Raw genomic sequence first — 15,110 nt, forward strand, 5'->3', positions numbered from 1 at the left:
CGATCACTTCTATTTGGTGAACATTGTTACTAAAATCTGCTTATGATTATCACATTAACTTTATTATCGGACACCACAAAGGATAAGAAAAGCGAATGTTGTGTCTATGCTCCAGACTTAAAAATAACGTTTCTATGTCTGCCACTTATTTTTACAGAGAATATTTCCCGATTCTCTCTACTACTTCCACTGCACTTTCCTCCTGGGTGAAGGGTGAAATGGGAAAAGAATTATTGAGCTCACAGTCAGAGAGAAAAGATAGTGCATTGGGATCATGTACTGACACAAATTTGGTCCAGGACCTTACAGATAACCTCTTCATAAGTCAGTCTTTTTCCTCCATAAAAATCTCTCCTTCACTCACTCTACTGTGTAGTTTGAGGATATAATCTTTTGTAAGATAAACACATGTTATTAAACTTCTTCCAGCATTTACTTCTAGCCCTTATATATGAAATTATTTCTTTAACCTATAGGCTGAATAGAGAAAATAACTTTTTCACTTAGTTTTTTTTGGTTTTATACTATGTGGTCCAATCTATTATTATACAGCAGATAATTTATTATTAAAACATCTCATTAGGAGAAGATATGTAGTAATAATGGATTCTGAGGTTTTTGTCTCAAGTTTGCAAAACACTAATCTCATTGCTATATTGTGTACAGGAAACACCACAGACAGACTGCATTTGCTTTTTGTTTTTTCCGTTTAGAAGCATTAAAGTGGAAACCTACCAAGGAGCTAAAAAAAAAAGGTTGGTGCTCTGGAAGAAATACTAATCTTGGACAAAATTCGTGTACTTAAAATCACAGCAGTCACATTTTTCTTTGAAAGAGTCATTTTTTTTTATTAACATATAAGACAGGATGCTCATTTACCTTGACGTAAAATACACAGCTGATGCACAAGATAAGATAGAATTATACAAAAATACCAAACTTCTGACCTCAAATCAGTGTACAGGATGCACCATATATAGGATATTCAAAATAGTTTTTTGCTTCCTCAGCTATTTCTAATTATGTCATCTTAAATCATTGTTACCTGATAACCAATTTCTTTTTTAACATGTGTTGAAATCAGGCACTTAATAAATGACTAGAATCAAGAGATTTAGTGCTTCTTTGTTCTTGAATGCAATCAAAATATTTTCTTCTAACAAGTCGGTCCAATAAAAGCCATGTAGAAATGCACGCACCCTTGAGCTGTTCATTTTAATGAGTTTATTCTGAGGTAAATAGACAAGCAGTGAATATACTTTATGTTAGACCATGCAGAAAAGTTTATTAGAGTGAGTATGATACATGTTTCAGGGCAATAGTTATTATATACAATGTTTTTCTTTTTAATAAAATGGACACTTTTTTTACACTATCTGTTAAGAATTTTACAACCGGACACTAGTAACATGCAGTACACCATTCTCCCTTCAGGCCAGTGTTCCTCCTAAGGGACACAGAGGGTGGCTGTTACGTCTTGAATAAAGGCAGGGCTGTCTCTCAATTAAACACCAAGTATCGGGATGTACTGTGTGAAATGGTTCTAGAATGAAGAAGATCTGAGCTGTTGCTGCTTCAAATGATTGTTTTTATTTGAGCCAAAGCATGTTAAACTTCAGGAAATTAACCCTACTTAACAGACAGGTAAGAATATACTTTTACTCTTATTTAATCAACAATTTACTTGTGTGAAGTACATTTGTTAGTATTGTGGCCAGGTATAATGTGGGCTAAAAATGCTTACAGTATTTTGAGGAGTAATGGTGTGTACATAAAAGATAAATAGCTTCAGCCCCTCCCCCACATTTTTTTTCTGTCTCTCAAAATGCAAGATGTCTCAGGGACACGGCAGGAAGATTGTCACCTGTCGTTGCGCCAGTGATGCTAAGACCTCTCAGAAAGTCACCATCAGTGTCTGTGTGGTGACTCCCTACTGCTTGGCTACTCTGTAGCAGAAAGAAACAATTATACCACTGCCTGTTCCCCATCCAATCCTCTTTCCATCTCCTGAAATACAGAGTTGGGGACAGGGACTGTCAGTAGGGGACTGTTGAATTCTGGCTTTCATTCTTCATTTGGATTATTTCTTTAAAAAGTTTGGTTCCCAGTCTCTGCATAGATCAAACTGAAATAAAAGATTAAATGCGGAGTCTCAGTCTCTTGCACAAAAGCTCCTGAAATTCCAGACTTACTCTTTTTTCATCAAGATGTAATTTGAAATATGGTAACATCAAACACAATCATAGTTATGAGTGTCCCTGGTATCCGCCCAGTATTGCCATGATTTCCATGGTGTCAGATAATTAAAGGATTTCCAAGACTCAATTCACCAAGAAGGAACATTCAACCCTCAAGGCCTTGCAAGGGGCACCAGGCTTCAGGTGGCCTTGCCAAGAAGACCCAGATTAAAACCAAACATCCCCACTGTACAGATGAGAAGAGAAGAAGCCTACTGGAGGGCAGAAAGCAGAGAGATCCTGAAAATGGCCCCTGGGTCCTACTGCCCAGTCGGCATGACATTGAAATTCTCTACCCTGCAATGAGAGGAAATGCAAGGAAGTCCTGTGTAATGTTCTGAACTTAATAGATATGGGAGAAAGGCTTTAATGTATTTTGAAAGGAAAGAAAAAGCTGATCTCAAAGCAAAGAGCCCAAATTAGAAGTGATAACTCATTCTTGTATTAATATATTTTTGGAATGGTAAAACTTCAGCATGTGCTTAAGAGTGTATTTGTTGTGGGAGGGTTGATCCTGGGATGTAGTGGGTTTGGGAGCTCAGGTTTAAGAACTGGATGTCCTGGGGACCACATGTTGTGGGGACAATGGGCTGGGGACTGAAGAGCCTCCACACACACCTGTACTTTTCCTCAAGGTTGATGGTCAAAGGCTGTTGCTTGGAATTGCTAAATTCAAGGTTAAATTTTAAATTGAGGATCAAAAATACTGACTCTTTCACCAGATTACAATGTTAGATTTTAACTTTTTTTACTGTTGTTCTTAAGATGTTGCACAACAGTGCTCCCATTCAGAAATGGCAGCCTTCAGCCTTCTGGAATGCAGAGTTCATTTCCAGTGGTGGTTTCAGAATTTCTGGGTAGGAAGTGATCAGGGACAGCAAACTGATTAGAATCCTGTTGCCCAGTGGATTCACCTTAAAGTTGTGTTTGCATGAAAATGCCTGCTGTTTACAGTTAACTTGTATATTTTAATTAAAAAGTAGTAGCATCATTTTGAGGATTTTAAAGCTCCTCTTTTTGATTTTAGCTTATATTGTAATTTCCATGGATGAGGATGGGGACTAGGGGGTGCTGATGGAGACCCATGGAAGGGCTAAATCCTGTCAGCCCCACACTGCTGATAGTGTCCCAATAATGGTTTGTAAATTCCTTAAAGATGCTCCATCTCTGAAGTGTCTTTCATCTTGCCCCTATTCCATTTACTGTACCAACCCTTTAGATTGCTACAGAAGAAGGGAGAACTGACATCCTGTGTAAGTGATCAAGTCACAGCAGCTGGAATTCACAGCAAACAGAGCACATATTTTAAACAGATTTTTCTCCAGGAGTCTTCTCATAAGTGTCCCTTGGGGAGAAGACTAATACAGGGAGACTTCAGAAGTGTTGAAAATCAACGAAGAATACATAGGATACTAGTTCTAAAAGACTGATTTGCCAGGAAGCTTCTTTATTTGAACAATACTGTGACTGTCCTGGACACAGGAACCATGCTCTGAGCCTGAGTCTTCCCTAGTTCTCAGTGTTGTGCAAAGAAAAGACAGTTCATTCACAAGGAGCAGATTACAACATGTTTGACCGAGAGGATATGCGGTAGGAAAGCGCAGTGAACAGATGCCAGCGGGCACACACTGCAAACTGTGATCCTTCTGGGGCTGCCTGCAGAGAACACACCAGCTCTTCTCTCAGCCTCTCCTCCCACCCAACTTTACTCAAGCATTCTGCAACCACCTCTTGCTTTGGTGCAAATATTTGTTTCCCAATTAAGCTTGCTGCTGCTGCTGCTAAGTTGCTTCAGTCGTGTCCAACTCCGTGCGACCCCATAGATGGCAGTCCACCAGGCTCCGCCATCCCTGGGATTCTCCAGGCAAGAACACTGGAGTAGGTTGCCATTTCCTTCTCCAATGCATGAAAGTGAAAAGTGAAAGGGAAGTCGCTCAGTCGTGTCCGACCTTCGCGACCCCATGGACTGCAGCCTACCAGGCTCCTCTGTCCAAGGGATTTCCCAGGCAAGAGTACTGGAGTGGGTTGCCATTGCCTTCTCCCCCAATTAAGCTTAGGTATTGGTTTTATAAAAGGTAAAATTATAAATTACTATGGTTGAATAAACATCAAATTTAATAAAAGTATGTCCTCCCACAAGCCTCATTTCAAACACAGTTATGACACAGAAAATATTCAAAGATTAAATTGCCCGAGAATCTAGGGCTTGGAGAAAATAACTGAATAAATTGGATCACTGAAGTTCAAACTGAATCATAGAAATTACAAATATTTACAGAGAATGACCTTTCATGGTATGGCTCCAGGGCTCTGGATTCCTAGAGAAAGTGAAACAGCTTCTTTGCGGCTGTGTAGGTCTGATTTTCATTTCATTTCTTCAAAATTATATACATTTTTACTTTCAACTCCTTCCTTTTCCAGCAAGTTTGTATCATTTTATTAATATTAAAGGAAGATTACAATGTTAGAAATTAAGATGGAAAAATGGGAAACTGTGAGCACTTTGTCTACTGGGCTTGAGGGTAGCATTTTAAGAATAATCTGAAATCTGATTGTATTGTGCATGTTTGTGTATGTATATATATACATGCTATATTTTTATTTATCTATCATATCCATCTATCATCTATTTATATCATTATCATCTAATCTGGGTTGGGAAGATCCCCTGGAGAAGGAAATGGCAACCCACTCCAGTATTCTTGCCTGGAGAAGCCCATGGACAGAGGAGCCTGGCAGGCTACAATCCAGAGGGTTGCAAAGAGTCAGACATGACTAAGAGACTTAGCACACACGCAGTCTATCTCAATGGTGTGCTGAAGCCAGCTCATACTGATACAGGAGAACTGACAAATATATTTTCAGGAGTTCTACAAGCTGGTTAGGGTTATGTTAGTAGCTTGAAAATGGCCATGACAAAACAATTTAGATCATGAAAACTGGCTAATAACACAAATCAGGGATTTTTTTTTTTTTTCCCTCCAGGAAAGTCAGCTGTTAAATAATTTACCAGTATACCATTATAGGTTTGGTATGGAAAGGGACTTCTTACATAGTTCAGTCTATAGCAAAAGCAACAATTAATTTTTAAACATATCAAAGTTAAAAAAAGAAATATTTTTTGCAATTTAATTTAACCAATAAAAGTTCATAATTGTATCACTTTTCTTATTAAATGTTTTAAAATAATAGAGTTTTATATATTTCCTAATCATTGATTATGTTTTAGGACATCTGTACAAAGCTAATTTGGGATAACTGCTGACATTATTTTAGCCCAAGCTTCTACATTCATGATATCTAGATATTACATAACTATATGCTAAAGTTAAATATTAAAGAAAGTGAAAAGAATATGCAAAGAGGGTGAATCAAACTTTTCTTGTGGTGTAGCTTTTGTGTGTTTATTTCTTGTAAACTGTCACTTGGTGTTGAGGTATTTTTTCTTCAACCTGTGTCTGGGCATGCACGCATGCGTGTGTGTGTGTGTGTGCGTGCGTGTGTGTTTATACACCTACGTGCACAGATGCATAGACACATACACACATAAGCCTCAAAAGATTACAATATTAGGGAAACAGGATATCTGGCTCATTTAACCGTTTACTTAAAAACCATGAATGACTTATGTTGAAAACTGTGTAGAGCTTGTAAGTATCTCTTTGATCTGGCCAAATACCTCTTCCCCTCTTTTCTAATATGTTTAAAATGTCATCTTTTCTATTTTTCCCCTTTGGGTTAACAATATATTTAGTTGAAATCTGCATACTCCTGGTTCAGTGAATGCCTTATCTAGGAGTCAGAGAACAAGTGTGAATTTAAAAAAAAATTTATCTATCAGATTTATTTCAAAGAATGTGCTGAGCTTGGAGCAGAGCTGCTAAGCAGGCTGTGCACTGGGGGTGTGCACCGTGATGACCCCGAATACGAGAGATGCTTCGTTGAGCAGGCAAATGACAGGTGGAAAGAATGATTTTGGAACCTGGAGACAGGTGGTGGGAATGAAGAAAATTCTAATACGGGACATTTCTGAACAAATGACAGGCCAGCAAGAGGATACGAAATCTCTGGAGAGACAGACTTTCTTTTAGCCGCTGATGTCCTCAGCACTCCCCAGGTGCCTGTCTTTGACCATCAGGATTTTAGATGCAGACGTAGAGAGCCATGGGGTAGGGCTGCCTCTGAGTCCACAGATAATTCCCTGGAAATTAGTTTTTAAAAAAGAAATCCGTGGCATTTGATTATTTTCCATTGATTTGCTGCTTTATGAGAAAAGTAGAGCCCAGGATTTTCTAGATGAGTATGGATTCTGATCTTGTGACAGTCAATCAGGTAGAGAGATGGAGTTGCTGCAGAAGTAGCAGCCAATTTTACAGCAGTAGTTCACACATACATTCATTCATTTGTTGTTGTTTTTTCCAAGAAATGGAGCAACCTAGGAACTTATGCTACAGTAGAGTCTGATGCACCATAATGATTACTTCAAGAACAAAGAAGCTCATACAAAAGTGTGATGTCTTTCTGTTGGTGTGAGGTTTCAAACTTGAAATTCTTTAAAATGCATTTCTGGAGATATATTTAAATATTGATATGCCACACTCACAAAAGCAGTGGCTTGTTGGTAAAATGCAATACTGAAATGAAATACTGCCTTTTCATAAAAAGAATTGTGTTTGGAAAATTAAATACCTTTACAAAGATTAAAAATAAACATACTCTCACAGCTTGAGGGTTTGAATGAACCATGTACCAAAGAGTTGAATCAACTCTTACTTTGGGTTACATCCTGGGACCCTTCATGTTCAAAAGTTGCCCAGAAAAGATGACCAGCATTTCTGCAGCATCCATCAACATTATCAGAAATCATTTTTGCATATACCGCACACATGATTTTTCACGACAAATCAGTGCTATGTCACATAAAACTGCTGTTATTTTTAGTATAAAAGAGTTTTGAGTTTCAGAGTTCAATATCAAAACTGTGTTATATAAAAGCTTAAATTAATCCATTCAGTGCACGTGCTTTTCAAAAGTCTTTCTTGATTTTCTCTCCTAGATAAAATTTCAGCTCAATTGTACTACTTTACAAACACTTTGGAAAGAAAATTTTCCAAGTACAGAACCCAACACAAAGATGCTGACTGTATTCTCTGTGATTTGATTCTATTTTCAGTCTATACTGTATATAGGAAAATTTTTCTCATTTAAATGGGGGGAAGTGATCTTTTTCAGGTAAAATTCCTTTCTTTGCATTTACAAATGTTGACTATCATGCTGAATGTGGATATCCATCAGGAATCAATGGAAAAAGCTTAATTTATACTATTTTGAAAGTAAATATTTCAATGATCATAAAAATCTTTTTCTGTATTCCTTAAATACTTTGGTAATTTAATATATAAACATATTTGTACAGGTTATTTTTCATCTTCAAAACACTTTGTAATTTTGCTTACTCAACAAAAATGAGTAATTATTTAAAAATATTTTTCAACATTTTATAAAATATATCTTTACGGTACTGTTTTTGGATCTTGCTTGATCTGTTATTTTCTAAGTGACTAATCCCTGATGGATTACATAAAGTTATGTGACTATGTCTTTGATTGCGTTTATTAATTTCTTGTCACATATTTGAGGCAAACCTGAGGATTATTGAATAATTATTTCTTCTCTTCCAAATATTTCATTTCTCCATTTTCTTCTTTAGTGGTCTTTTGAAGAATCCAATCTTAGAGAAAATATCAAACATAACACAATTAGTTATTTGAATTTAGGTAATAAATATTAATCTCAGATAAAATTTAGCTTAGTAAAATGTTAGCAATTGTGGGCATACAAATAAAATAATCAAGAGGTATTCTTTTCAACTGACCTATTAGATAATATTGAATGTCAAGAAATGACAGTTATTGGACTTCCCTGGTGGTCCAGTGGTTGAGAATCCGCCTGCCAATGCAGGAGAGTTGAGTTCGATCCCTGGTCTGGGAGGATTCCACATGCCTCAGTGAGACTAAGCCCCTGTGCCACAACTACTGGGCTTGACTGATGCAGCTAATGAAGCCTGCAGGCCTAGAGCCTGTGCTCTGCAACAGGGGAGGCACCAGAGCGAGAAGCCTGTGCGTTGCAACCAAGACCCAGTGCAGCCAAAATAAATAAATAAAATTGAAAAAAAAAAAAAACCCCACAAACAACCCCCCCTAGTAGATTAGATGATACAGAAGAACAGATTAAAAAAAAAAAAACAAACTAATCTATGTAGCAAACTAACTTAAAGGGCTCTGGAAAAATATTTTGGGAAACACGTAAACTGTAGTTATCCAGCCCTGTCTCTACTTTGCCATCATCTTTCTTTTTTAAGCACATGTCAGAGAAATTTCCATCGAATAATCAATGGTCATAAATTGAGGTCATTAGAGATGATGGTGAATCTGGTAGGTACACTATGGTTAGGAGGTTGGGGAGATTTCTGAGTTGTCTGGGTTAACTTTAAAAAGATATATTTTTATTTTTGGCTCTGCTGTGCTGGGTCTTCGTTGCTGCGCGGGCTTTGCTCTAGTTGCGGTGAGCAGGGGCTACTCTTCGTTGTGGTGCTTCCGCTTCTCCTTGTGGTGCCTTGTCCTGTTGTGGAGTGGGCTCCGGGAGTTGCTGCGCATGGGCGCAGCAGCTGTGGTTCCTGCGTAGCACCGGCTTAGAATTTGTGGCACATGGACTTAGTTGCTCCACAGCATGTGAGTTCTTCCTGGACCAGGGATCGAACCCATGTCTCCTGCACTGGCAGGCAGACTTTTTACCACTGAGCCACAAAGGAAGCCCTGGATTAACTTTAAATGTATTAGCACATCCATCTATGTAGGCTTGACATAAAAAGACTCTTGAAAACACCCTGTATCATTTGGATATGAAAATGAAGTAATTGAACATATGAAAAATTCCACGTAGTGATGAACGTGGATCACTTTTCATGATGCATTGTGATAAAAATTACAAGTGCTTTATTATTTCCAATTATATAGAATAATAATTTTAAAAAAAGGATAAAGAATCTGCCTGCCAATGCAGAAGATGTTAGAGATGAGGGTTGGATCCTTAGATTGGGTAGATTTCCTGGAGAAGGAAATGGCAACCCACTCCAATATTCTTGCCTGGAAAATCCATGGACAGAGGAGCCTGGCAGGCTACAGTCCATGGGGTTGCAAAGCGTCAGACATGACTGTGCCCATTATGTTGTTACGTTAAAAAAAAAGGATAGGAGCTGGAAGGAACCTTTGCAATATTCTAATCTAACATGGGTATTAAAAAAATTTTTTTTAAAAGGTCCTAGAGAAATATTCTTTTAAATCTGTATTCTTTTAAAAAATTTGAGAGTGGATTTTAATAGTTCAAGCAAAGACCGTGAGTTAATTCTTTATGTGGCACCTTCATGTCATTTTAATCATGAAAGAAAGTGAAAGTGTTAGTTGCTCAATCGTGCCGGACTCTCTGCGACTCCATGGACTGCAGCCTGCCAGGCTCCTCTGTCCAGTGGATTTTCCAGGCAAGGATACTGGAATGGGTTGCCATTTTCTTCTCCAGGGTATCTTCCTGACCCAGGGATCAAACCTGGGTCTCCTGTACAGCAGGCAGATTCTTTATCGACTGAGCTACCAGGGAAGGTCCCTTTTAATCATAAAGTTGTGGTAAATTATGCAAGGGAATCCTATTTTTTCTTAATTATTATAAAACAATTGAGACTTCTAAGGGCATAAATGGTGAAAAGTATGCAATTTTAAATTAGAGAAGTTTTACTCAGGGCTTTATGTCTTCCTCCACTCCAGAATTTAGTTGGTGGTAGACATCACGAGTCCCTTGGACTGCAAGGAGATCCAACCAGTCCATTCTGAAGGAGATCAGCCCTGGGATTTCTTTGGAAGGAATGATGCTAAAGCTGAAACTCCAGTACTTTGGCCACTTCATGCGAAGAGTTGACTCATTGGAAAAGACTCTGATGCTGGGAGGGATTGGGGGCAGGAGGAGAAGGGGACGACAGAGGATGAGATGGCTGGATGGCATCACTGACTCGATGAACGTGAGTCTGGGTGAACTCTGGGAGTTGGTGATGGACAGGGAGGCCTGGTGTGCTGCGATTCATGGGGTCGCAAAGAGTCGGACACGACTGAGCAACTGAACTGAACTGAACTGGACATCACAAAAGAGGTGACGATAGAACAAATGAACATGAAGAAACAATATATGTGTCTTCCCTAGAATACAAATTCTCCTACATGTATCAGGCCTTTTTCTCTGAGCCAAATCTACGCATCCTGGATTCACAAACCATTAAGCCTTTGAACTTGTACCTGCATGTCCTGAGTCAAAAATAAATCAGACAAAGCTCTCACAAAAGCAGGTGGTGAATCATGACTTTTCTCTTTCCTGCCCTGCCCAGTTCCTGATCTTTTCTTCTTCCCTCTCAAGTTTTTTTTTTTTTTGCTTCTTTTCAACCTTCCTTTGCTTTCATACATTAAAAGCTTAGTTTTAAAACTTGACTCCTGTTAACAAAAGTTTTCCACCCAACTGATTCTATTAACATTGGGTTTTCAGTGCAAGTTGGGTAATTAGAGTGAAAACTAGGAAAATACATGTTCATAGCTTCAAATTGGACAGGGCCAATTCTAGTTAACATTTGTAACAAGTTAAGTTTGTTTCTAGTACCCAAACTTACTTTATAGTTTTCACTTTCTTTTTCTTTTTGTTTTTACTTAATGATCTTATTTGTATTCCCCCCTAATTAAAAACCCTGTGGCAAAAGTCTGATTAAACAGTCCCTGGCAGAAATACGTGCTCAACGGTTGTAATATGGAATAAGTGTTGAATGAAAACATTTATCAGTTCAGTCGCTCAGTCCTGTCCAACTCTTCGCAACCCAATGGACTGCAGCACACCAGGCTTCCCTGTCCATCATCAAAACATTTATATTAACATATGAAAGGCTACTAGATAGCAGTACTATCCCCCACTCACACTCCCCTCATAATATGCATATTGGATGAGGGAACAAAGCTATAGGATTAGTAAATAAATCATTAAGGATGGCTCTTTAGACATCAGTGTAAGATCAAGTTAAGACAGGAGCAATCTGATTTCTCAGGGTTCCTTTGTGGACCATCTCATTCTATCCTTTTGGTTATGATGACTGAGCTTCTCCCTTAGCAGGTGTTACCAGATTTCAGGACATACTTTCCAATCTATTTAAACCTGTGTCCTCTAAAGCCTTCGCCCATCAAGGTTAAGTATAGTAAGCACCTACTAAGATTTTGTCAAGTCTTAATCTCTTCGATGCATGCTATGAAGATAAAGTTACAGAGACTGTGCCTTTTGAAATCGAATTCTAGTTCCAGGAGGAATCTTTCACCTGCTTCCTGCACAAAATCTCAAACTGAGAGTTTTGATGAACTCCCACACAGTTGGGGTTTGGAAGAAGAATGAAGAAAGACTAGTCCTGAGGTTTCTGCTCCACTAGTCTAAAATTAGTCTAAAAAGGTGTGTGGGGATGAGGGTAGCTTTTCTGAGCTTGCTGCAGACCAAATGCTTCAGGGAGGTTCAGGCAAGAGGAGGGCAAGTAATCTTTCCAGTATAACAGAGCTGCTGAAAGGTTGAACCCAACCAGGGACTATCACTCCAATACCAAATATTTTTATATATTTCAGGGAGTTCATGACCTTCTTGAGCAAAACCAACGCCTGGAGCTCCAGAGCGAAGAGCTTGCCCCATAGAGTGCAGCAGAGGACTATACTGGATAAAGGCATTGCTTCAACCCAGTCCCTTACTAGATGAGAACTCTTAGAGGGGTTAACTTCCATTTGCTTCAGTGTCCCCAAGTATAAAATATAGTTAAAAGACTTAGTTGAAAAGACTGTAAAGAAAACAGAGTAACTAGAAGCAAGGGAGACCATAGAGTGAGGGGGTTAATAGTGCTGACACAAAAGTGAAATGGCCCAGATGATTCTCTACTCTGAAACTGACAACCCATGTGACTTTGGGAAACATATTTTTTTCTATGCCTCAGCTTCTTTGCTTACAAAATGAGGTCCATAATAGTGTCTTTCTCATAGGGTTGATGTTAATATCTAAAGTGGAAAAGCTGAAAACGGTTCCTGGTACACAGTAAACACTCAATAAGTGCTAGTTTGCCTCCCCTCTACTGTGGAAATACCATTCTGATTACTGGCATTCCCACTGATGTGACTGAGTTAACTGAACCTACAGGTCAGGACTGTCCAAAGGTTGCGAAACCTTTGGGCTTAAAAAGAAGATCTAAGAAGCCATCAGAACATATCATCAAGTCATATCCTGGATGGAAGAAGGTGTTTGCTTTTACACTTATGCTTTTTTCAGTGTTAGTCGCTCAGTTGTGTCCAACCCTTTGTGACTCCCTGGACTATAGCCCACCAGGCTCCTCTGTCCATGGAGTTCTCCAGGCAAGAATACTAGAGTGGGTTGCCATTTCCTTCTCCAGCTTTTTTCAGACTGATGACCAAGAAACAGGGCTGAAAATTATTTGTTAGCTTTAAGGAGAGGTATGCAGCTAGAGAGACTACTCAGATATCAGCTCTGGCTTCCCTCTTCCCTTGGCAGCAGTGTCCTAAAACTGTATGAGCAAGTGCTGTGCTTAGAAGACCATACTGAAAGAAATCAACAGTAAAATGTCCTATTACAGGTGCTTACAAACAAAGAAACCATTTTCTACGTTCCAAGCACACCCTTGACACTGCTAAGCCAGGCCTTGGGTACCACAGTGTGGCAAAGCCAGGTATTACAGACAGAGCATGGATACCCTGCAAAGCAGGAGGAAGAGCTGCAGGTCTGAGATGGTGGAGAATTCTGTCCTGGAGACTTTGCTGGAGAAAAGCTATGGATTCTATTTACTAAACTAAATGCTCCTGACATACATCTTTAACACAGCTGTGTTCATCTTCTCTGAGAATAACCTCCCGAAAAGAGGAAGATAGTTATGGTAAGTCAGAATGGGTAGTAGCAGGTGGTAATTTGATGGGAGAGAAATTTGCTATTTAAACTATTTGATTAAAAGATAATTCTGTTGCTCAGCTATCACAAAAATGAATATGTAGCCACAATCTCTATTTTTAACATATTGATAATTTTACTTTTGAACAAAACAATAAAATATAGGGTGATAAATGCTAGAATAAATGCCAGTTTGATATTTCATTAGAAAAACATTAAATTCAACTTTTCTATGAGATTTTATTCTCTATTAAATTTATCCTAAAAGCTATCATTTCATTTCTGCTTAATTTGAAAAAGATACAAAGATTGAAAGATTTTGCATATCTTAATTTAAGCAAAACATCTACTGATATGGAAATAAACATCTGTTGATATGTAAATATAGATTGACTAGACAAAAAATAGGTTAGTTTTACAGGAGGATTTGAAACAGGAGTGTGTAAAAGTATAAGATTTCTGTGTCATCAACTAATTGAACAAATATCTCATTTCTCACTCAGGCATGCAACTATTGCATAAAATGTGGTATTTTTATATATTAAAGAGCATTTAATTTTTAAGATACATAAAGATATGTGATTAGGATAGGGCTTTATCTTAACCATAATTCTGTTGCTTCTATGTTCTTAAACTGACATAGGAATGCATTCTTTTCTTTTTTCTATAAAAGGGAGTTTTCATTCTTCTCTGCTTATAAAAATAATGCACACTTAATTTATAATTTCCAATGTTATAGACAAATGAAAGTCCCCTATAATCCCAATCTCTAGAGAGATCTTCCATAATTTTGGGATATGTCTATTTCTTTCTTGTACAAAAGTGGTTTCAAGTTGTGTACAGCATTTGAGATATATATTTTTCTTTTAAATTTTGTCTTGGTTATCATTTCAGTGTTTTTAATGGCTACACAATACTATATTCCAAAGCATGGATAAATCATAATTTGTTTCACCAATATGCTGTTGACAACTGAAGTAGAAAAGTCTAAGGAACTCTGATTCTTACCTTCCACAGTGCTAATATGAGCAACATTAATAGCAATAATCCAGCAAAAGCACTCAGCAGGATAACCCACAGTGGCACTCTGCCTGGTAGCCCATCTTTGGATATTTGGATAGCAAGCTGAAAATGATTAAACAAGATGGTTAACATTGATAAACACCCCTTAGAACTTCTAGTACACTGAGTTCTTGCAGGCTATAATTTTCTACCAAAGAGTGTACTCAATCTCATTACTACATACAGAGAAAATAATGAGTTCACATTTTAAAAGGCCCTTCATCTATTCTAAATCTCTAATCATGTCATATTCATTATTACCAAAACAATTTTGCAATATTATCCTCCAGAAATTCATACATAACGAGTAAACTACATATGATCAAAATTCTCAAGGGTAGAAGTGAATTTCACTCAGGGAAAATGAGTAGTATTGTATGTTTTAAAGGTTTATTCATAGCCTTCAGTGCATTATCATAATAGCCTAAGTTTAGACTGGAAGGTTGTCACAGGTTGTTGACATATAAACCTGAAGGAATCTTCTAATTCTAACTTTAATTCTAATTCTAATATGCTTTATTTTTTGCTAACAAATTGAGATATAATTTTCATACAGTAAGATGCACAAATCTCAAGGGTACAGATGAACAAATTTGTGCATGCATTTCCTCAATGCCTTTTTTATTATACCACACTGTCTATTCCAGTTGACATTCTCTTAGCGTCTATAAATTAGATCTTCAGTTCAGTTCAGTCGCTCAGTTGTGTCTGACTCTTTGTGACCCCATGAACCACAGCACGCCAGGCCTCCCTGTCCATCACCAACTCCTGGAGTCCACCCAAGCCCATGTCCATTGAGTCTGT

General features: G+C 37.9%; 1 protein-coding gene across 1 annotated transcript in view; it reads right to left on the reverse strand.

Annotated features, from left to right (window-relative positions):
- Positions 1-853: 853 nt before the first annotated feature.
- ITGA1 (integrin, alpha 1) overlaps positions 854-15,110 on the reverse strand; it is a 180,208-nt gene continuing 165,951 nt past the window's right edge. The window contains exons 28-30 of the mRNA XM_010857177.1: positions 14,253-14,369; positions 7,883-7,968; positions 854-2,125 (exon numbers count right to left, since the gene is read on the reverse strand). Of these exons, the coding sequence (XP_010855479.1) occupies positions 7,924-7,968; positions 14,253-14,369 (162 nt within the window). The 3' untranslated portion in view covers positions 854-2,125; positions 7,883-7,923. The remainder of the gene's footprint in view (positions 2,126-7,882; positions 7,969-14,252; positions 14,370-15,110) is intronic.

The sequence above is a fragment of the Bison bison genome, unplaced genomic scaffold (assembly GCF_000754665.1).
Source record: "Bison bison bison isolate TAMUID 2011002044 unplaced genomic scaffold, Bison_UMD1.0 scf7180017864378, whole genome shotgun sequence".
Taxonomy (NCBI): domain Eukaryota; kingdom Metazoa; phylum Chordata; class Mammalia; order Artiodactyla; family Bovidae; genus Bison; species Bison bison.